Raw genomic sequence first — 23977 nt, 5'->3', positions numbered from 1 at the left:
CACCTCCCACCGGATCAGGTTGACGATGGGTAGGTCAGGTAATGATGGGCAGACAAAGAAATGACTTTAATCTGCTGAGAAATGTGTACACACGTGTGCGTGCACACAGGTTCTGTGAAGAGATCGCAGCGTAAAGGCAGGATCTCCTCGGCCAGGTGGCATTTATTAACACCACTGCCGGGAACGGAGGAGTCCACACTCCGGCCGCAGGGAAGCTAAACCCTCACTTACCACTGAAATAAGAGAAATTCTCTGGATTCAGCACTGGAGGAGGTTGAATAATAAAATAAGCAACATGCATCACGCGCAAAAGCAGCCTGGGTTTGTCTGCGTGATCCCACACTCCCTCCTGCGAGAGCGATGGGAAATCGGTGCCTGTGAGCACCCTCGTGCCATGATCCTACTGACCAAGATCCAGGGAGTGCTCCAAAGTCGGCTTTCCCTGTGAATCAGTAAAAGCTCTCACCCGGCACGTGTGGGAAAGCACTCCTTAGGATGTAAAAGCTTAGGTTTTTAAATTACAAACAGGATGGAAAATTACTTTAGCCTAAGGGTGAAACGTCAAGGATATTAAAGAGGGGGGAAAAAACCTATGAAGTCGTTTCATTCAGCTCTTCTCCACTCCTAACAACGCTGGATTATTCCTTCTGGGCCTCATTCTTCCCTTGTTTACAACAGTTCAATGACTGAAGCTGTCACCCACCTGTACTAATGAAAATCAAAGGGCATCCAGTGGGCAAAGCTGTTCCCCTGCTCGGCAGCAGCAGGAGATTCCCCTCTGCAAAACCAATGTTCACCCACCCAAAGCTCTGCAGCAACGCGGGTGGGTGCCGTCCCCCGAGCCCTCCGCAAAAGGGACTCTCTGGACCTTCGTAACAAGCCAGGATGGGGCCAAATTAATGTCTGGGCTCAAAAGTGCTTTGTTGGGATGTCAAAGTTAAATATTTCACAATAGCCGGTCCTAAAAAAATAAAGAAACCTGTCCTAAAGAACAAGGGAGCCAATCCTAAGAAATAGAATCATAGAAGAGTTTGGGTTGGAAGGGAACTTAAAGATCATCCAGTTCCAACCCCCGGCCGTGGGCAGGGACACCTCCCACTGGATCAGGGGCTCCAAGCCCCATCCAACCTGGCCTGGAACCCCTCCAGGGATGGGGCAGTCACAACTTCCCTGGGCAACATGTTCCAGTGTCTCACTACTCTCATGATGAAGAAAATCTTCCTTATATCCAGCCTAAATCTGCCCCTCTCCAGTTTATCCCCGTTCCCCCTCATCCTCTCCCCACAAGCCTTTGTGAACAGCCCCTTTCCAGCTTTTTTGGAGCCCCTTCAGGTACTGGAAGGTCGCTAGAAGGTCTCTTTGGAGCCTTCTCTTCTCCAGGCTGAACAACCCCAACTCTCTCAGCCTGTCCTCGTACAGGAGGTGCTCCAGCCCTCGGATCATCCTCTGGACCCATTCCAACAGCTTCATCTCCTTCTTATGTTGATGATTCCAGAACTGGACACAATCCTCCAGATGAGGTCTCTCAAGAGAGGAACAGAGGGGCAGAATCCCCTCCCTCCCTGCTGGCCACGCTGCTTTGGACGCAGCCCAGGATGCAATCTGCCTTCTGGGCTGCGAGCGCACGTTGTTGGCTCATGTCAAGATAGTGAAGCCAGTCCTAAAAAATGAGGGGAAAGTGTTCCCTGAACTTCTAATAAGTGGACTTACCATGATCTTTAACCAGAGCTTCCATCTCCTCCTGGACCCCTTTATGCCACTCGGTGATATCCACGTGCAGAGAGTAATCGCAGCAGGATTTGCTGTCTGCCCATTCTCGCCACTGGTCAAACGCAGTCAGCAAACTGGTTCCTGGCTCCGGAACGACGTGATCAACTGGGAAAGACAACCAAAGCACTGGTAAGTTGATGGCACAGCAGCTTTCCTGGATGTCCAGGACAGAAAACACGCTCTGCACAAGTTGATGCAAAAAGAAGACATCCTCTTCCCTTAAAATCTTTGAAAGGCTTCGTTTCTAAAGCTCCGAGAATGCAGCCAGGAAGGTGATTATGGAGCCAAAGCTGAAGGAAAAAATGCAATTACCAGAGCCTGTTTACTGCAATTGTTTGTGAATGGAGCAAACGAAACTCCTTGGGCAGCAGCGACCAAACCACAGAGCGCTCCGTAAACACCACCCCTGTTTGGTGACAAATAAACAATGACACAGGCAAAACCCCCCGCCGGCATCAGTCAGCAGCTTCCAGCACTCAGCACCTCATGTTCAAGCAGTGCCTTTGTCTGAGCCTTGGAAGATGCTAAAGAAGCACCCAAGGAGGGCAAATTACTGCTGGCGCAGATGCAGGGACAACCAGGGACTCCACACGTGGAGTAGAGCTGCTTTGTGCTACTATGAGCACCTTCCACACATCCCAACCAACTCCACCTTCCACACATCCCAACCAACTCCACTTTCCACACATCCCAACCAACACCACCTTCCACACATCCCAACCAACTCCACCTTCCACACATCCCAACCAACTCCACCTTCCACACATCCCAACCAACTCTACCTTCCACACATCCCAACCAACTCCACTTTCCACACATCCCAACCAACTCCACTTTCCACACATCCCAACCAACTCCACTTTCCACACATCCCAACCAACTCTACCTTCCACACATCCCAACCAACTCCACTTTCCACACATCCCAACCAACACCACCTTCCACACATCCCAACCAACTCCACCTTCCACACATCCCAACCAACTCCACCTTCCACACATCCCAACCAACTCCACTTTCCACACATCCCAACCAACTCCACCTTCCACACATCCCAACCAAGAGCACCTTTCAGACATGGCATGCAAGTAAGAACTGAAGAACCATGAGCTCCAGTCTGTCATGGCTAGAGAGGTGTCTCCTGATGACAAGATAGTCCTCTGGCATCTGCTCGGTCTGATCCTCGTTCATTACATCAAGCAGCCACTGGTTTGTAGGCAGCGACAGGATCTTCAATCAGTGCCATGGATGTAACAAAAGAATCATAGAATCATGGAATGAGTCGGGTTGGAACGGACCTCAAAGCCCATCCAGTTCCACCCCCTGCCATGGGCAGGGACACCTCCCACTGGATCAGGGGCTCCAAGCCCCATCCAACCTGGCCTGGAACCCCTCCAGGGATGGGGCAGCCACCACTGCTCTGGACAACCTGGGCCAGGGCCTCCCCATCCGCACAGGAGAACATTTCTGCCTCACATCTCATCTCAATCTCCTCTCTTTCAGCTCAAAACCATTCCCCCTCATCCTCTCCCTGCGCTCCCTGATCCAGAGCCCCTCTCCAGCTTTCCTGGAGGCCCTTTCAGCACTGGAAGCTGCTCTAAGGTCTCCTCAGAGCCTTCTCTTCTCCAGGCTGAACAACCCCAACTCTCTCAGCCTGTACGGAAGGTTCTCCAATCCTCAAGATCACCTCCTCTGGACTCACTCCAACAGGTCCACGTCCTTTTTGGACTAAAGAGATTTGGACATGAAGGTTCAGCGTTCACCCTGGTGATCTGAATAGCATTCCTATTTTTATTTGAAAGCACCAGATCTCCAAGACCTTCACCAGACTCAGCGATACAAAAGAAGCCAATGAGCATCTCAGAACTGAACCGCTACAGAGAGAGGAGGAAGAGCCTGTGGGGACCTCAGGGGTCACAAACGGGGCAGTCACTGCTGGGGAGGCGAAGAGAGTCTATTTGATAGCAAAACACACACATAAAAAAAAGAAAAAGTTGCTTCAATGACAAGCAGAGAATTTCCTGCAGTTTATTTTTAACTTTCCTGGTGAGTATCTGGGCTGCCATCAGCTCCGCCGTCAGCTCTAAATCACAGCTGGGATGGGAGACACAGTCCTTGGGCCTGACTCGCTCAGGGAAGTACAAAGCTTTGCTTCCCCCCACGCAGACATGACAGCCTGGATTTGCTGGTGTTACACTGCCTTAAGCACTGGATTTACACCAGGAGCTCTCGTCCCGCTGCAAAAGCAGTGCTGCTCTCCTCCACAGCCACCAGCGCTGGTAACGAAATCTCCAGTGTCCGAGATGTGTGAATGCTGCAGAAAGCTGAGAGGATTTCCCAAACCAACCATTGAGTCATAGAGTAGTTTGGGTTGGAACGGACCTTAGAGATCATCCAGTCCCACCCCTGCCACGGGCAGGGACATCCCACCAGCTCAGGGGCTCCAAGCCCCATCCAACCCGGCCTGGAACACCTCCAGGGATGGGGCAGCCACCACTGCTCTGGGCAACTTCTTCCTCGCCACCCTCACAGCAAAACATTTCTGCCTAACGTCTCATCTCAATCTCCTCTCTTGCAGCACAAAACCCTTCCCCTCGTCCTCTCCCTGCCCTTCCCCATCCAGAGCCCCTCCTCAGCTTTTCTGGAGCCCCTTTCAGCGCTGGAAGCTGCTCTAAGGTCTCCTCAGAGCCTTCTCCTCTCCAGGCTGAACAACCCCAACTCTCTCAGCCTGGCCTCATACAGGAGGTTCTTCAGCCCTCGGATCATCTCTGTGGCCTCCTCTGGACTCGCTCCAACAGCTCCATGTCCTTCCTGCGCTGAGGACTCCAGAACGGGACACGGTTCACCAGCTGAGGGGTTCAAGGTGGCCATCGCCTGCTCCGACAGAGGAACCTGTGCTATGACTGAAAGCTCTGATATTTGCCCGGTGACCGGCATCAGATCCGAGATGTGTTTTCCACCACCCTTGGGAAGAGCATCCCCAAATTTAACAAGGCAATAGGTTGTCCTGTCTTTAAAATCATTCATCCCTTTTCTGTTCCGTGAACTCCTCCTCCCCAGTGGTCAGAAACCTTCTCCTAACTTCCCGACCGAATTGTTCCTTGGATAGCACGTAGTCCCTTGTCACTGTGCCAAAGTGAATCTTGAGCTTAAGTAGTATGAACAAGGAGGAGAAAAATGACATTCCCTCTGTGTTACCGACGGGATACAGAGAAACCCCACGTTTTCACTAATGGCCTTGACATGAGAGCTGTCTCCTTCAGCCCACTGACTAATTAAAAAGCCAAAAAAAACCACTTAATCTGTAAGATATCACAGTAATAAATCCATCTCGACTTAAGACAAAAGGTGCTCTTAGAGCTCCGTCAACCCTAAGATGATTCATGGCTTACGGGCAACAGGAGGCACCAAGGGGTTAATATAGTAGAGTCTTCCCAGTCCAGCACAGAGCCCCTGGGAATGACTCCGGTGTCGAGGACCTGAGCTTTATCACCACCTCATTTCATGCACTGCCCAAGTATGACTAACGGGAGCGTGGGGAAGCACTGGGAGAAGAGGCAAGGGAGCTCTAGCAGAGCTCGGAGAAACCCAAACCACAGCTGGTTACAATAAGGGATGGAGGTAAGGGTGTGTTTGTGCGTGAAAAGCAGCTCCGGGGATGAGGAATGTCTCCGATGGAAGCTGCACACACCTCCGAGCAGCTCCCTTGAGCTCACTGACAGCCAAATCGCCCATCATCCCCATCAAAACACAACGTGGTTTGTTTCCATAGCAGCTTTCTGCCAGGTTAATATTCCTGACCAACCGCTCCGTTATATTAAGTGACCTTCCAGTACCCAAAGGGGCTACAGGAAAGCTGGAGAGGGGCTGTTCACAAAGGCTTGTGGGGATAGGACGAGGGGGAACGGGGATAAACTGGAGAGGGGCAGCTTTAGAATGGACATTAGGAAGAATTTCTTCACCATGAGTGGTGAGACCCTGGAACAGGTTGCTCAGGGAGGTTGTGGATGCTCCATCCCTGGAGGGGTTCAAAGCCAGGTTGGATGGGGCTTGGAGCCCCTGATCCGGTGGGAGGTGTCCTTGGGCAGGGGATGGAACTGGATGGGCTTTGAGGTCCCTTCCAACCCAACTCATTCCATGTTTCTACACCTGGAATCCAGCAGGGAGGAATCTCTGTTGCTACAGGAAAGGCAGCAGAAGCAGTAGATGCTGCACGTAAGCCGTACGCAAGGTGGATATAACCCTAAGTGCTATTCTAAAGGTAATTCAGACACCAATGCAAATGTCTCCTCTATTTTACCATCCTTCGTTACAATGTGAGGGGCCAATGACATTGCAAGTTCATGGTCCACATCCTTACTTACTACGGGGTTTGGAGGGGCCTAAATAAGTGAGAACGAGCCTAGGTTATTTGAAGAAGAGTCAAGATCAATTCTTCACTTATTGTTAAAAGAACTGGGCGTTGCAGCTACTGAGGGGAGACATCGTGGCTCTCTACAGCTGCCAGAAAGGAGGTTGTAGCGAGGTGGTTGGTCTCTTCTCCCAAGTAACAAGTGATAGAAAGAGAGGAAATGGCCACAAATTGCATCAGGGGAGGTTTAGATTGGATATTATGGAAAAGTTATTTACCAAAAGTGTAGTGAAGCACTGGATGGGGGCAGTGGTGGAGTTCCCATCCCTGCAGGGGTTTAAAGAACATGTAGACGTGGCACTTCAGGACATGGTGGGGTTGGGCTGACGGTTGGACTGGATGATCTTAGAGGTCTTTTCCAACCTTAACGATTCCATGATTCTATGATTCTACCTGTTGGCGTGGGGCAGGAATCGCCCACACACAGCTCAGAGGAAGTTTTCCTTCCAGCCCTCAGGCACAGCTCAAGAGCTCAGAGTCAAACAAAAAGCTCTGTCTCTACGGTTCCTGTGCTTCAAAGCGTTACAAAGGAGCCGATGAAAGCTCCATCCCTGCATTCCCACAGCCTTAGGTTCCCAAGAGGACCTTTGGCTACGATACACCATAGGACCACGGACACAAGGTCTTCCGACCCCCTTGGAGGACGCAGCAACCCCAGCTGTGGAGATCACCCTGGAGGCTTCCCACGCAGAACGCAGAGTGCTGTCCTGACCTCCCTGAACCGTTTCTCTCTGGGAAACCTGACAGTTTGCTGCCCCATCTTTCCTTCCTTCATCTCAGAAAGTAGGAATGTTCAACTCCCACAGCCGCTGGAGTGGCCTCATGTCTACAGGAGATAAACTGTTGCAGCAGAGCCTGCTGTCACTCCTTTATTCTCCAGACCGCTCCAGTCTTGATCCCTTTGTGCTTCCAAGCCCAGATGTTTTCTTCCTGTTGTTGATTATTGCTGTACAAATGATGTCAGCTGCTGAGGTCGGAAAAGGAAGCTGCCAGCTTAAATTAAGCTCAAAGCTCGCACCAAAACCAGAAACAAGATGAAGGGAAAAAAAAAAGAGAAAAGGAAGAGACCATCTCAGTATCACTTCATCAGTGTTGAAATCTTCAAAGGAGGAACTAGACAGCTCGTGGTCCTTGGAGTGGTTCCCTGAATCAGAGTGAATTTCAGCCCTAATCCCAATGTTTCTCTTTATTGGTGGCTGCCCCATCCCTGGAGGTGTTCCAGCCCAGGTTGGATGGAGCTTGGAGCCCCTGATCCAGTGGGAGGTGTCCCTTCCCATCACAACAGTTGGAACTGGATGATCTTTAAGGTCCCTTCCAACCCAAACTATTCTATGATTCCATGATTCCATGATTTAACGTATGCTTTCAGCAAGTTCCATGGCAAAGCCAAGGTTAGAATTGCCGTGGTTTCTCAGCTATGAACAGAAAACATTCTGTAGATTTATCTTCTAACCTTGGGAGATGCAGAATCCAAAACGCAGCAGCCTAGGGCGTAGTCTAAATCTTCCCTCCCTCCAATTTAAAGCCATCACGATGAGATTCCAAAATTACTAGATGGTCTGTTTATCTTTTTCCCAGGCTCCCTTTGGAAGGCAGTGGGATTTGAGCACCTGTGCTGGAATGAATGGTCCAACCACCATCACTAAGACTCTGAGTCACCTCTCCAATGTGCCTGGTTTGGCTCTTCCATCATTATTAAAACTTTCCATCGTTTACAGGGTCCATCTGCTCTTACTTCCAAGTATTACATTAGATTCAGTATTAGATAAGGTTAGATATTAAGAAGAAAAATTCTCCTATGAGGGTGGAAAGGCCCTGGAACAGGTTGTCCCATCCCTGGAGGTGTTCAAGGCCAGGTTGGATGGATCTTGGAGCCTCTGACCCAGTGGGAGGTGTCCCTGCCCATGGCAGAGGGGTTAGAACTGGATAATCTTTAAGGTCCCTTCCAACCCAAACTATTCTACGATTCTACAATTCTAGAATTAAAATTAGGTGTCACTATTTGGAAATGACCGTAGAGGCCAACGACCATAGAGGTGTCCCTACTCATGGTTGGAACCGGATGGGCTTTGAGGTCCCTTCCAACCCAAACCGTTCTGTGATTCTACGAAGACAGAAGAACTTAACCCCCCGCCTGCAGGATGCTTTGAGACGGAAGCCATAAAAAAATCCCATCTAATCTCTCTCTGGCACTTAGAAGCTCTCAAAGAAAAAATGCAGTTGCAGAGCTATGCCTTTATATTTTTGAGCCTTTGCTAAGCTTAAGAGAAATTATTGCTTCGGAGGGAGAGCAGAATTCAGCTTTTAGCCCTGCCTGGAAAACAAGACGTTACTTTTTGGATGGATGTCCTCATGGGTGGGGATTAATGGGTTTTATAGCTTCCTGCTATTGTGGCACGGTCGGGTTTTTGCTTTCCTCCTCTGAGCAGCCTTGGCTCACTCACAACCTCTTCCTGGCGTTCCTATTTATAACCCTCGTTTCCAGCTTTCCCCTGGAAAGGTTTTTTTTCTTTTCATCTGCTTTAATTACGCGTCATCTTAAAGGATGCATCAACACCACTACGAGGAAAGAGAAAAAAACGCTTTGATACGGATGATATAAACCTGAATTAGGGTCAGATGTTACCAAAATTGTGTAGGCAATAAAACCACGTATGCAGCGTTGCTTTTATAAACGGCAGTTTTACACATGATTTCCTGCTCCGACCAACATTAAATGTGCCTATTGTTTAAGAGGAGTTTATAAGGTGAAAATCCTTAACATTTTAACTTAACTATGAGCAGGCAGAGCTCTCCCACCCGAAACTTTAAATAGCAGCTCCATCGCTATAAACACATCTGCCTTTTTAATACTACTTAATCTTCACAGCAACTGCATGCGATGAAATCTGGCAAATTTATTGAGTTGTACGGTCTGTCACAAAGCATTTTTATTGCAAGGGCGTAATTAAATTCAGCCCTGGTAATTGCATAGCTCCCTGCTTGGAAATCTGGAGTTGTTGCTGGTGATAGCGGCAGCGATACTCTGGCACTGGTGGGAACCGGGAGTAGTGCTGTGAAAGCCAACGGAATAAAATCAGTAGGGGAGAACTGAAAGCCCTTTGCCTGATCCAAGAAGCTTCACATCACAGAAAATTATATGGCAGAAACACAGCCCTTATTTCAAACCCTGAGCTGGTAGAAGATAAGAATCCCACCTCCCATTGGCGATATATCATCGTGATCCTTTGATGCGTCAAGAAATCCATAGAATCGGAGGATTCTATGGGTGCGAAGGGATCTCAAAACCCATCCAGTTCCACTCCCTGCCACGGGCAGGGACAACTCCCACTGGATCAGGGGCTCCAAGCCCCATCCAACCTGGCCTGGAACACCTCCAGGGTTGGGGCAGCCACCACTGATCCAGAGCCCCTCCTCAGCTTTTCTGGAGCCATTTTCCATGCTGGAAGCTGCTCTAAGGTCTCCTTGGAGCCTTCTCTTCTCCAGGCTGAACAACGCCAACTCTCTCAGCCTGTCCTCCAGGAGGTTCTCCAGCCCTCTGACCATCTCCGTGGCCTCCTCTGGACTCGCTCCAACAGCTCCATGTCCTTCCTGTGCTGAGGATTCCAGAACTGGACATAGGGCTCCAGAAACTGCCTTGGGCAGTAACAAAGCTGTTTGAAAGTCAAGCCTTCCAGCAGTAAGACTTCTCCTTGAAGCACCAAAAGATAACTGCAGGTCACCGTCTCTGCATGGATTCAGGCTAGATAGAGACCTCAGCATTTCTCCGAGCTCAAAAATCCCAAACCAAGCAACCTAAAAGAGCCTCTCATCTCCTATGCTGTGATTTCATACCCAGTTCTTCCTCTAAACCATGGCTGGGGGTCTGTTTTAATCTAGAACAAGAAAGGATAGCGACAAGATCACTTTTAAGGTCACCATTTCGGGTAGCTGACCTACCTCAGCTGGTTCACATGAAGGCAACGAAAAGTCAAACGAAGAACGTTTGCATCTTGGATCCAGCAATCAGACTTCAGCTTTGCAGATTTCTGGGAATTTATTCCACCTTATTTCACTGTTATGTTTTTTTTCCTCCAAGACGAGATACTGAAATAAAGGTTCTTCTGAAAAGTAACAACGCTCCGCACAGAAGAGCGTTTACCTTGCTGATATGCACGATGGGGATCCTTATCAGGGGGTTCAGGGAGAGAACAAGGAGGAGCAGGTTTAAGCTTAAAGAGGGGAGATTGGGATGAGATCTTAGGAAGAGAGACTGAAAGAGTTGGGGTTGTTCAGCCTGGAGAAGAGAAGGCTCTGAGGAGAACATATAATGACCTTCCAGTACCTGAAGGGGCTCCAAGAAAGCTGTGGAGGGGCTGTAGATAAAGGCTTGTGGTGATAGGACGAGAGGGGAATGGGGATAAACTGGAGAAGGGCAGGTTTAGAATAGACATAAGAAAGAATTTCTTCACCATGAGGGTGGGGAGGTCCTGGAAGAGGTTGTCCAGGGAAGTTATGGCTGCCCCATCCCTGGAGGTGTTCCAGGCCAGGTTGGATGGGGCTTGGAGCCCCTGAGCCAGTGGGAGGTGTCCCTGCCCATGGCAGGGGTGGAACTGGATGGGCTTTGAGGTCCCTTCCAACTTAAACCACCCCATGATTCTTTGATCCTAGTACAACTACACCAGGACCGTTTGCTTCCATGGGTCTGCAAGACTACCAGAAGAAAAGGCAGGCCACGTGACATCGCGTGTTGTTTTCCGTCTGTTTAGATCCAGTGCCTTGAACATTGTGCAGAGGAATGAGAAGCTGGACCAGGCTCAGAACAATAAGATATATCCGTGCTACACCGATGACATTTTCAGACTGCAATGTTCTGCTATTCCCTCACTGATGTCATAGAGATATTTCACTTCTCTTTTTTTTTGCCGATTAGATCCAAAGAAATGATTAATAATTTAAAGGCAGCTGGACGCAAACGTAAAGAATAGGGGTCTGTATGTTCAAACAGTAATTAATGACCCTCTTCAACAGCTGGAATGGCTACGTATTCAGATCAGATCAAAAAAGAACAGGTTTATTGTACATCCAAGCTCTGCCTGTAGCTCCGGAGGTCACCACGATGCAGGAGGCGGGGAGCCAAGTTCAAAAGAGGTTTTTAATGCTTCCAAGATTTATTCTTTCTTTGAGATATACTCCCACGAAAGAAAAAAAGAAAAAGGACACAGGACTTCAAACACTTCCAAAGAAATTGGCCTATAAAGCTGGAGAGAATGGGATAGAGAAAAACTCCGTGTGTAGCCATGGATTCCAATCAAGGCAAAACACAACTGGGAAACCACATCCAAGAGGTAAAGGTTTGATCAAACCCCAGAGGACAAGAGATCAAGTGCTGTCAGTCGGTTTGTCCCTCTCGGGTCAGTGGAGATACGCACCGCCCGTCAGGCTTTTTCCACTAGCCGGGAAGCCGCAACAATTCTGGATTTGCATCATTGTCGCCAAAGACCAAATTTGGGCTTCTTGGCTTCATTTCACAGAACTTCATCCCTCTCTTGTGAGACCCCACCTGGAGCCCCGTGTCCAGTTCTGGAGTCCTCAGCACAGGAAGGACATGGGGCTGTTGGAGCGAGTCCAGAGGAGGCCACGGAGATGGTTAGAGGGCTGGAGAACCTCCTGTATGAGGACAGGCTGAGAGAGTTGGCGTTGTTCAGCCTGGAGAAGAGAAGGCTCCACAAAGACCTTAGAGCAGTTTCCACTATTGAAAGGGGCTCCAGGAAAGCTGGGGAGGGGCTCTGGATCAGGGAGTACAGGGATAGGACAAGGGGAGATGGTTTTGAGCTGCAAGAGGGGAGATTGAGATGACATCTTGGGCAGAGATGTTTTGCTGTTCACAAAGGCTTGTGGGGATAGGACAAAGAGGAACGGGGATAAACTGGAGAGGGGCAGATTTAGACTGGACATTAGGAGGAATTTCTTCACCATGAGAGTGGGGAGGCCCTGGAACAGGTTGTCCAGAGCAGTGGTGGCTGCCCCATCCCTGGAGGGGTTCCAGGCCAGGTTGGATGGTTCTTGGAGCCCCTGATCCAGTGGGAGGTGTCCCTGCCCATGGCAGGGGTGGAACTGGATGGGCTTTGAGGCCCATTCCAACCCAAACCATCCTATGAAGGGAATTTTGAAGCAATATCGGGTTGCGCAGTCTCTTGCTGTCTAATGCTTTGTGAGCTTCTCCCTTCTTCACACAAAAGCAGAGCTGAGTAATAACACAGGATGGATCTCAAGGAAGTCCTTCACCAGCTCCCACCGCCTCTAGGCTGTGCCAGGGAATCTCGTTCATATGTAAAACACCACAGAGTTCCCTCAGATCCCAAAAATACACACACTGCACATCTGTAACTGCTTTCAGGAACAAAGCGATCGGGTGGAAATACGCTCCCGAAGGGGAACTTTGAAAAGTACGACCCTTATGGATGAGCTTTAACCATTCACCACAGCATTTCCCGTTATTGCACGTTAAATCTAACGGTTCCTCCGATGATTTCCAATAAGCTCTCAGGATTGAGGAAGCCAAAAGCACTTTGTGCACACGGGGGTCACCTCATCTCTCCCGCACTCAAGTGTTCTTCCTTTTATTTACATCCTAACAGTAAGCAGAGCTGCGCCCCACGAGCTGCAGGGATTGGATGCGGCATCCACACGGATCTCAGCTGGGAGGGACAGGGACTCGTTGCTGCGTGCCGTCCTGCGTCTGACACACGGGGCTCTACAGCTCTACAGGCAAATCATAGAATCATGGAACGGTTTGGGTTGGAAGGGACCTCAAAGCCCATCCAGTTCCAACCCCCCTTCCATGGACAGGGACACCTCCCACTGGATCAGGGGCTCCAAGCCCCATCCAACCTGGCCTTGAACCCCTCCAGGGATGGAGCAGCCCCCACTGCTCTGGACAACCTGGGCCAGGGCCTCCCCACCCTCACAGCAAAACATTTCTGCCTAAGATATCATCTCAATCTCCCCTCTTTCAGCTCAAAACCATTCCTCTTCATCCTCTCCCTGCACTCCCTGATCCAGAGCCCCTCCCGAGCCTTCCTGTAGCCCTTTTCCATTTTGGAAGCTGCTCTAAGGGCTCCTCTGAGCCTTCTCTTCTCCAGGCTGAACAACCCCAACCCTCTCAGCCTGTCCTCCTATGGGAGGTTCTCCAGCCCTCGGATCATCTCCGTGGCCTCCTCTGGACTCACTCCCAGAGCTTCATGTCCTTCCTGCGCTGAGGACTCCAGAGTTGAATGCAGTCCTCCAGGTGAGGTCTCACGAGAGTGGAGTAGAGGAGCAGAGTCCTCTCCCTGCCACTGCTCCTCTCACCGCTCGGGACGCAGCCCGGGTTATAGGAGGGTCTACATGAACTTAACTAATTTGAATTAAAGCCTACAATCCCTCCGCAATCCCTTCACCTCCCACTACGGACAGTTAGCAACTAGCCTGGAGAAATGAAATGATGGATTTAGTATCCCAGAAGTGGTCCTAACACCAACTGTAGTGCATCAAAGGAGGAGAAGAGGTTCCCCAGAAGCTCTAACTCTTAAGCGTCCATCACCGCATTCCTTTCAAACACCCATGGCCTCCACAGGAGTCAGGGTTGTGCAAAGACGTAGGCACAGCCTCAAGCGGGTAACAAATGCCAATTTATAAGCGTGATTAAAGCATGCTAGACAGGAGGAGCTCATTTATATTCTCTAAACACTTCTCCCTCTCAGCAGAGAGATTAAAACAAATCCAGTCTCTAAGGAACAGATGGGCTCTCCGAACCGAAGGCAGAGGCGCTGAGGGAAAGATGGAAAAAGCCTCTGCTGACCCAAGCCATGAAACCCTTCTTTACCGACAGCACTCGCTCGAATCCACCCCATGTGAGAAAAAGAGTCATTAAGGTTGGTAAAGACCTCTAAGCTTATCCGGTCCAACCATCGATCCAACACCACCGCGTCCAACAGTGCCATGGCCACACGTTCTTTGAATCCCTTCAGGGATGGAGACGCCACCACCGCCCAATGCAATGTTCACCAGTCCTTCCGTCAAGAAATTTTTTCCTTCTATCCAATCTAAACCTCCCCTGGCGCAACTTGAGGCCGTTTCCTCTCATCCTATCACTTATTTCTTGAAAGAAATCCCACGTTTAGTTTTATCCACGGCTCCTTTCAGCCATCACTTGCTTCCTCCTCCTGACATGCAAACTCCCAGCCTGGAAAGTTAAAAATTCCTGTCTGACAAGGACCGTTCCTGCTGAGTCAAGCTCGTAGGGAGGTAAAAGACATCAAGGCACTAAACAGTGGTAGAAAGCAAAAATCCATGCCTAGAAAGACGTGCCAAGAAAAAAAAGCTGGAGGCACCATTTCCTGGTGTTTCTTTTTCAGACCTCGTCTCAACTTGAAGGTGATTAAGACGTTATCGAGCAAGGTTTAACACGCGTGCCCTAAAAACCTACCGCAGACAGCTAACGATGTTATGCTAATGGAGGTGGATAATTGTATTTTAGTTTTTAAGAGTGCTTTCCCACCTTCGGCTGCAGCTGAAGTCCCTGCAGGACCCAACTGTTACACCTCCAAAGTATCGCCTACATCCATCGATGGAAGGGGCTATGGAAGACACAACACGTTGGTGACATCCAGGAGCTCTTTTTCTTCTGGATGCGCCATTCCTGGAGATGTTCAAGGTCAGGTTGGATGAGTCTTGGAGCATCCTGATCCAGTGGAACTGCTACTAAAAGGGATCTACAGGAAAGCTGGGGAGGGGCTCTGGATCAGGAGGTGCAGGGAGAGGATGAGGGGGAACGGTTTCAGCTGAAAGAGGGGAGATTGAGATGAGATCTCAGGAAGAAATGTTTTGTTGTGAAGGTGAGGAGGCCCTGGCCCAGGTTGCCCAGAGCAGTGGTGGCTGCCCCATCCCTGGAGGGGTTCCAGGCCAGGTTGGATGGGGCTTGGAGCCCCTGATCCAGCGGGAGGTGTCCCTGCCCATGGAAGGGGGGTTGGAACTGGATGGGTTTTGAGGTCTCTTCCAATCCAAACCATTCTATGCTTTTCCTGCGTGTCATCCATAGCGTACGGGACTTGGGGATGAGAGTGTTGGACCCACGAAGGAAGAAAAGTGTTTAAAAGCAGGTCTGCAGACAAAAGAACACGAAGTCTTCCATACAGGAGGAAAGCAGCACTACTGCTCCCAACCATTCTATGGAATAAGAGGGATTAAGTGCTATTGTATAAACAGACAACATTGGTTATTTCTCCTGAGTGAGTGCCAAATCCCTCTTTGCGGATGCATGGAAAAATCTAGGTCAGTCCCATCTGCAGGAAGACGGCTGCGCCGTCAGTGCTGTTGCCATTTCAACATTCATTTGTTCATAACTAAATCAGAGGCTCCAGCACGTGCGGGACAGCCTCCATCCGCTCCTTCCTCCGTAGGGACATGAGAGGAATGGGTCCAGAGCGGAACTGGGCAACGGAAGAGGGCAAGCGCTCCGCTCACCTGTGCTTTAGACAAACCTGTGCTGCCAAAGAGGCAGAAGGCTGGGAAAGGAGCAAGGGCCAGGATCCAGAACACCTCTGGGGAAGGCAGAAGATGGGAAAATAGGGAAAAAAAAACCCTACTGATTGAATTACAAACAAACCGTGCTGGACTGCAGCGCTTCCAGGGACCTCCAGGCCAAACTCAGCCACTGCCGATCTCTCCTTTCAGCACTAACGTGGAAAGATGGTCCTGCTGGGAGTCATTAGAATCATATCGTAGAATGGTTTGGGTTAGAAAGGACCTCAAAGCCCACCCTGTTCCACCCCCTGCCATGGGCAGGGACACCTCCCTCTGGATCAGGGACTCCAAGATCCATCCAACCTGGCCTGGAACCCCTCCAGGGATGGGGAGCCACCACTGCTCTGGGCAACCTGTTCCAGTGTCTCACCACTCTCATGGTGAAGAAATTCCTCCTTATGTCCAGTCTAACTCTGCTCCTCTCCAGTTTATCCCCGTTCCCCCTCATCCCATCCCCACGAGCCTTCATGAACAGCCCCTCCTCGGCTTTCTTGTAGCCCCTTCAAGTACTGGAAGGTGATCCCATCCAGCAGAAAGGTTGGATGGGGCTCTGGGCAACCTGTTAAAGATTTTGGGGTCCAAGCAAATGACTTGTAAAGGTCCTTTCCAATTCACATCATTCTCTGATTGTCTGAAGCTGGCAGAGACAGCTCGGTGCAAGCTGGCAGCCGTGCGGTGGCTGCACGTGCTCCTCCGGGCAGAGGCGCCTAATGGACTTAGAGAGGTTTAAAAGCTTGAGAAGAGCCGCTCTCAACAGGGGAGTGTCCATCTCTGTTTACGGAGTGACTTTCTCATGAAGGATTTTAAGCCCCCTCTGAATGAAAGCAGCAAACACATCAGCGGGAAGCGGAGAGTCAGTGAAGCGAAGACGATTCAGAGTGAATCAGTGCAGGGGTGAAGGGTATAAAAGGAGAGGAGAGAAGAGGAGAGGAGAGGAGAGGAGAGGAGAGGAGAGGAGAGGAGAGGAGAGGAGAGGAGAGGAGAGGAGAGGAGAGGAGAGGAGAGGAGAGGAGAGGAGAGGAGAGGAGAGGAGAGGAGAGGAGAGGAGAAGAGAAGAGAAGAGAAGAGAAGAGAAGAGAAGAGAAGAGAAGAGAAGAGAAGAGAAGAGAAGAGAAGAGAAGAGAAGAGAAGAGAAGAGAAGAGAAGAGAAGAGAAGAGAAGAGAAGAGAAGAGAAGACTCTGCACTCCTGTGTGGTGCTGTCATTATCTTAGTGACAGCATTCAAGGAAGCCTCTACCCATATAAATGTCCAATGATCTTTTATATAAGCAATCAGATACTTTAGAATTGTAGGATCATGGAATGGTTTGGGTCAGAAGGGACCTCAAAGCCCATCCAGTTCCACCCCTGCCATGGGCAGGGACACCTCCCACTGGCTCAGGGGCTCCAAACTCCATCCAACCTGGCCTGGAACCCCTCCAGGGATGGGGCAGCCACCACTGCTCTGGGCAACCTGGGCCAGGGGCTCCCCACCTTTCAGGACATTTTGAGAGAATTAAACACTTCTTTGCTGCAGAAGGCAGCTGCTCGAAAGCGAAACGAGCCACAGAGCCCAACGCAGCCTGTCTGGAGCGCCAGCCCTCAGCCACACAGTTCCTCTTTTATCTCTGCGACTGGGTGCAAAAAGAAACAGAATTCCGGGTAGTGTTTGCGGAACAAAGCAGTGCTGGGTACACGCAGCCACAGAGACTTGGTGAGACACTGCAGCTCTGTGGTCGCTTCTTTTGGACTCAAAACGCTTGGTTTCATAGCTCCAGCTCGACCACAAGCTGCTGCATGACCACTGCTGTGCCACCTCCTTCTACATCGCTGATTCTGACCTCCTTCACTGACCATCTAGACTCTTGCTCTCTACTAGGGCAAGACTAACCCCGAGAGTAGAAAATAACCACACTCCGTAGGGTAGAATACGATCTAGTCTTCACTGGTGGGTCTCAATACACTTGTCCTTTTCTAAACCCTCCTCTAAGCTCACACTACCGCATTTTTAGACTTCGCTCTCCTCCAGGCAGCTCCACTCTCCCAAGTCATCCATGGTTCAAAAACCTAGTGGTGAGGAAGCATAGAATCATAGAATGGGTTGGGTTGGAAGGAACCTTAAAAGATCATCCCCATCCAACCCCCCTGCCATGGGCAAGGGCAATTCCCACTGGATCAAGTTGCTTAAAGCCCCATCCAACGTGGTCTTGAACACCTCCAGGGATGGAGCAGCCGCTTCTCTGAGCAACCTGGGCCAGTCCTCACCCTCACAGCAAAATATTTCTTCCTAAGATCTCATCTAAATGTCCCCTCTGGAAACCCTTCTAGCAAGGTGGTGCTCTTCAGCATGACCTAGGAGACCTGGGGGTCAACTCACTACACACTGTTTGTGGTGGTGCAGCTACCACGCTCCTGAAGACTCTCTCCGTGCTGCACGTGAGCTCTCTCTTTCATAGCATTAGGAAGCAAACTGCAGCCCATGTGAAGTTCTCCTTCATTTTCCAAACCTCCCAGGATCCAAAGGCTCATATCCCTAGCGTACATTCTCCGCGTTATTAGGTTTAACTGCTGGCCAAGTTCAAAAGGCAGCTGCTTTCCAAGTCACCGAGCCAGAAAGAGCTATAATTTCCCCCACTGTAATTTCTCTCTATGATTATAGCAGTGGTCGACTGAGTCAACACAGGCGGTGTCAGCAAGCGATTTCACCCAAGGACAGCAGATACCCAGGAAGACACTTTCAGGAGGGGGTTGAAATGCGTGTGGGAGGTGGTCGGGATGGATGGAGTCCTCTCTAGGATATTAAACAGGCTAAAGGATCAGAGAGACGGTAAATGTACACAGCTTAGCATCATCCTTCGGAAGGGTGAGGAGCAAAGGAAGGCAATTCAGGCAAAATCAGGGGGAGTTTTACCACTGTTGTTGATGAGGATTTGACCCGTCACAGTTAATAAGCAACCAAACCACCAAAGGACCCGGAGAGACCACCCTGTAGCAGTGGTATCTTCCTTCTCTAACAGCTCCAGCGACTGTTTTATGTCCTGGGGCATCAGACTGTCTCGAGCTGGGATAAGAGGGGCTTAAAAATGCCGTCTTCAGCTCAACGAAACTGTGACTCCATAGGCTCCACGGATGAGAAAGAGCCTCTTGCAAAGGGCAGCTTCAGACACAGTCCTGCTCCAAACCTCTAGAAGGACTCGGGGGAAGGGTTTTCAGCTGCAAGAGGGGAGATTGAGGTGAGATCTTAGGAAGAAATGATTTCCTGTGAGGGTGGGGAGGCCCTGGCCCAGGTTTCCCCAGAGCAGTGGTGGCTGCCCCATCCCTGGAGGGGTTCAAGGACACGTTGGGTGGATCTTGGAGCCCCTGATCCAGTGGGAGGTGTCCCTGCCCATGGCAGGGGGTGGAATGGGATGGGCTTTGAGGCCCCTTCCAACCCAAATCATTCCATGATTCTATGACTTCTCTTCCCATGGCATACAGGGGAGGCTTAGGGAAGCTGCCCCGAACAATCTGGAGCCTACGTGACATCCTTCTCTCCTCCAATATCTCCCTGGAATCCTTCCATCAACCTAATTCCCAAACACACAAACTAACATTGTGTTAAGGTAGAGGCGGAGAAAGAACCATGCAAAGGAGTGTTTTGGAAAACCAAACAACCATAAATTCATGGAATGGTTTGGGTTGGGAGGGACCTCAAAGCCCATCCAGTTCCACCCCTGCCATGGGCAGGGACACCTCCCGCTGGATCAGGGGCTCCAAGCCCCATCCAACCTGGCCTGGAACAAAATCCTATTACAATGCCTCATCTCACTTCTCGGCAGCTCCGTAGAGCAAAACCAACTGCATTTTTTTCGTACATTAGCAGAGGCAGCTGGAGCCTTGCCTTTGGCACTGAAGAGGGCAGGGACAGAAGGATCATAGCTGGAATTCCTGTTCAGATGGCCTCTGCGGAACGAGCAGCTAGGAAAACAAACCAGCCCTAACTCCTGAGTGAAGCAACCTAGAGGAAAGCTCCGGGAAACAAAGCCTGAAAAGCCCTGCAGGACATCAGTGATGCAAAGCAGAACAGGGTTAATTCAGATCATCACCACCAACTGCTCTTCCTCCTCCCGGCTGACCAGCGGATGAGCTGGGAAGCACTGGATTGGAGCCAGATCTGCTTGCTTCCCACCAGGATAGATCTCCATTGGTCCCATAGAGAAAAAAGCCTACTCTGTCTGATCATAGAACCATGGAAGAGTTTGGGTTGGAAGGGACCTTAAAGATCATCCGGTTCCAACCCCACTGCCATGGGCAGGGACACCTCCCACTGGATCAGGGGCTCCACACCCCATCCAACCTGGCCTGGAACCCCTCCAGGGATGGGGCAGCCACAACTTCTCTGGGCAACCCATTCCAGGGCCTCCAACCCTCACCATGAAGAAATTCTTCTTTATGTCCAGTCTGATACCGGCTGAGAGTCGGATCCTCCTCTCTCTGATGCCGTAGTAATGAATTTCCTTCAAAAGGGAACAGAAGTAAACAAGAACAGGGCTTGGAAACAATAGGTTCCACTCTGGAACTCCTGTTTGCCACGAGAATTAATGGAACAACGTTGAATTCGAGCTGAGCTGAAAACGAGCTTCAGAGAAACCAAAACCAGGCACAAAGGGTGAATTCCTGCCACGGTTGAGGTCAATGACAAAACTCTCTGTTACTTTGCTCGAGCCAGGATTTCACCCACAGTTTTCCTAAAACCAACCATCAATAGAAACCTATCCAAGATCCTCGCTTTAATGTCACTGAAAAATGTACATAAAAATGAGTATTTCCCTACCATGATGTAAAGGCGACAGCCTTAAAGCGCATTCCAATGTGAAAACGCGAAACAAATTGAAGCATGAAGCGGCTCAACCTGTTTTCTCTCACAAAATGAGGGCTGTGTATAAAAGAGGAAGACAGATGGAGTAAAGGTATTTGTAAATAAACAATACAAAGTTTGCTTAAAGCACAAATAAAGGAAGATGGGTGGGTTTCTCAACAAAGCTCACACCCACGAGGCTACTTTCTCCACCAAAAATCCAACGGATGGAGATATACAGCTGGACACGCTTCCCTGAGAGGAGCATTTTCTCTTTGGAAAAGTCCCAAAGTGGCGTATTTAAAATATCCAAGGACTTGACCATCGGCGCGGCATTTCCAGTTTGCACCTTGTTTGTGATGGGATGAATCCGGTTCATGAGACACTGTGTTTATCATAAAAATCGAAGCTGAAAGAGGAGAGATTGAGATGAGATCTTGGGGAGAAACGTTCTCCTGTGAGGGTGGAACTGGTCCAGGTTGCCCAGAGCAGTGGTGGCTGCTCCATCCCTGGAGGGGTTCAAGGCCAGGTTGGATGGGGCTTGGAACCCCTGATCCAATGGGAGGTGTCCATGGCAGAGGGTGGGACTGGATGGGCTTTGAGGTCCCTCCCAACCAAAACCATTCCATAATTCCGTGATAAAAGCAAAAAATGCTGCAATGACCCACGAGTCCCACCTGCTTTGGGAGATACCCAAGGCCACCCACCAAGAGCATGGGCAGGAGGGCAGCTCTGCACGCCGCATGGTGGAAAATCGTGTTTGGAAATGGTATAATTTTGCTAAGAAGAGAACAGCTGAGCTGACTCAGAGAAGAGCCTCCGAGACTTTGAAGTCTAGCTGGATTATTTATCCTGCTTCCCACCGCTCGGCTCCAGTCACTGATACCGCCCATCAGAAACGTCTCTCCATCTGCCTCTTGCTGCTGTGCTTCAGGAGGAGGGATTTTGTTCAAAAATGGTTGTGTATTTAAAAATGGTTGAGGAGAGAAGGCTTAGAGGAGATCTTCAGGTACCTTCCAGTACCTGAAGGGGCTCCAAGAAAGCTGGAGAGGGGCTGTTCATAAAGGCTTGTGGGGATGGGACGAGGGGCAACGGGTACAAACTGGAGAGGGGCAGATTTAGACTGGACATTAGGAAGAATTTCTTCACCATGAGAGTGGTGAGACCCTGGAAGAGGTTTCCCAAGGATGTTGTGGCTGCCCCATCCCTGGAGGGGTTCAAAGCCAGGTTGGATGGGGTTTGGAGCCCCTGATCCAGTGGGAGGTGTCCCTGCCCATGGCAGAGGGTGGAACTGGATGGGCTTTGAGGTCTCTTCCAACCCAACTCAACCCATTCCATGATTCTATGATTTAGTACCCTAATCTGAGACACTCAGGAAGGCTCAGAAAGGTCGAGGTTAGCCCCCATGGTTTGCTCACGCTCATAAGGGTCTGGAGCACAAGTCTTCTGAGGAGTAGCTGAAGGACCTGGGATTGTTTAGCGTGGAGAAAAGGAGGCTGAGGGGAGACCTCATCACTCTCTGTAGCTCCTTGAAATGAGGTTGTAGCGAGGTGGTTGGTCTCTTCTCCCAAGTAACGAGGAAGAGAATGAGAGGAAATGGCCTCAAGTTGCAGCAAGAGAGGTTTAGATTGGATAGTAGGAAAAAATTTCTTCACCGAAAGAGTGGTGAACACTGGACCAGACGGCCCAGGACAGTGGAGGAGTCCCCATCCCTGGAAGGGTTCAAAAAACATGTAGTTGTGGCAGTTCAGAACATGGTTTAGTGGGCACGGTGGGGTTGGACTGGATTTGCTTAGAGGTCTTTCCCAACATCAGCGATGGAAAGGTCAACGATTCCATGATTCGGTGATTCTACACTTCTACAATCCACATTGTGCTAATTTTTCACAGTGGTAAAATAAGGAGCTATAAAATGGGAGACTTTCCTCCAACATTCCTAAGTCAAAGAGGGGTTTCAAACACCATTCGTGAGATACTCAAACACTACAGTCACAAAGGCAGCTCCCAAGTATCCGCGCACGGATAGGTCCAACAGTAGGAGGCTTCACATCGGTAAAATTAGGCAACCAAAGGAAAGGGCTCCTTCGGAAAATTTTACCTGAGCAATTTCTGCTTAAAATGTTTCTCAAAGTGCCCTCGGGGGAAATAACGCTGTGGAAAAGTCGGATGCAGGTGACAGCCAATGTCGTTTTGATCTAATTCAACTTAACAAGGAAGAAGGAAATGATAATTCAAGTGTGAATCAGGTGTGCTAATAATAAAGGAACAACTAGTGAAGCGAAGCCGAAGAACTGAAGCTGAACAGAAAATACCATCTCGGTGTTATTAATTGGACAGCAAAATCTTGAAGAAAAAATGGATATTAATATGACTCCTACACAACTCCACTCCATGTTCTCTGTACGCGTGAGGTTCTCTTCTTACACAAATGTCACACTCTGAAGTGATAATGTTATGAAAAATAATTCTCTGGGTTATTTTAACGTTATTTAAGGCAAACCGTATCCTCGGAGGCATCCAAAGCAGCGCGGCCAGCAGGGAGGGAGGGGATTCTGCCCCTCTATTCCTCTCTTGAGGGACCTCACCTGGAGGATTGTGTCCAGTTCTGGAATCCTCAACATAAGAAGGAGATGGAGCTGTTGGAATGAGTCCAGAGGAGGCTACAAAGGTGATCCGAGGGCTGGAGCACCTCCCGTATGAGGACAGGCTGAGAGAGTTGGGGTTGTTCAGCCTGGAGAAGAGAAGGCTCCGAGAAGACCTTCTAGCGACCTTCCAGCACCTGAAGGGGCTCCAAGAAAGCTGGAGAGGGACTGTCCATAAAGGCTCGTGGGGATGGGATGAGGGCGAACGGGGATAAACTGGAGAGGGTCAGATTTAGACTGGACATTAGGAAGAATTCCTTCACCAGGAGAGTGGGGAGGCCCTGGAACAGATTGCCCAGGGAAGTTGTGGCTGCCCCATCCCTGGAGGGGTTCCAGGCCAGGTTGGATGGGCCTTGGAGCCCCTGATCCCGTGGGAGGTGTCCCTGCCCATGGCAGGGGTTGGAACTGGATGATTTTTAAGGTCCCTTCCGACCCAAACCATTCTATGATTTATTTGAAGCATTAGACCAAGTTCATAGGCCAGACACATCCGTAAGCTCCAGACCCAGAAAGAGATCTGTTTCTGAATCACACACGGCCCATCTTTGGACCACTGTTCCTACTCCCAGCCTCCACGTCCATCAGAATCCGCCCACCAAGCCAGGGATCAAACGGCTCATACCCAACCTCTAAGAGATGAGGATGTTTTTTGGTCCATCGGGCGCTAGAGTTGAATTGAGGAGAGTTGGGCGGATTCCCGGCTGTGCCTCAGATCCCTTTATCTCCCAGAATAGACAATAGACACCAGTACTTCTTCTGAACCTTTGCTACTCTTTGATTTCCCCATACCTT

General features: G+C 50.0%; 1 protein-coding gene across 2 annotated transcripts in view; it reads right to left on the bottom strand.

Annotated features, from left to right (window-relative positions):
* LOC104065657 (dihydropyrimidinase-related protein 2) overlaps positions 1-23977 on the bottom strand; it is a 65510-nt gene that overhangs the window by 21999 nt on the left and 19534 nt on the right. For both annotated transcript variants that reach the window (XM_009568157.2, XM_054088905.1), the window contains exon 4: positions 1711-1875. In XM_009568157.2, the coding sequence (XP_009566452.2) occupies positions 1711-1875 (165 nt within the window). The remainder of the gene's footprint in view (positions 1-1710; positions 1876-23977) is intronic.

Source organism: Cuculus canorus, chromosome 26 (assembly GCF_017976375.1).
Source record: "Cuculus canorus isolate bCucCan1 chromosome 26, bCucCan1.pri, whole genome shotgun sequence".
NCBI lineage: Eukaryota > Metazoa > Chordata > Aves > Cuculiformes > Cuculidae > Cuculus > Cuculus canorus.
The sequence above is the reverse complement of the archived record's forward strand: the minus strand, read 5'-3'. Positions and strand labels throughout refer to the sequence as shown.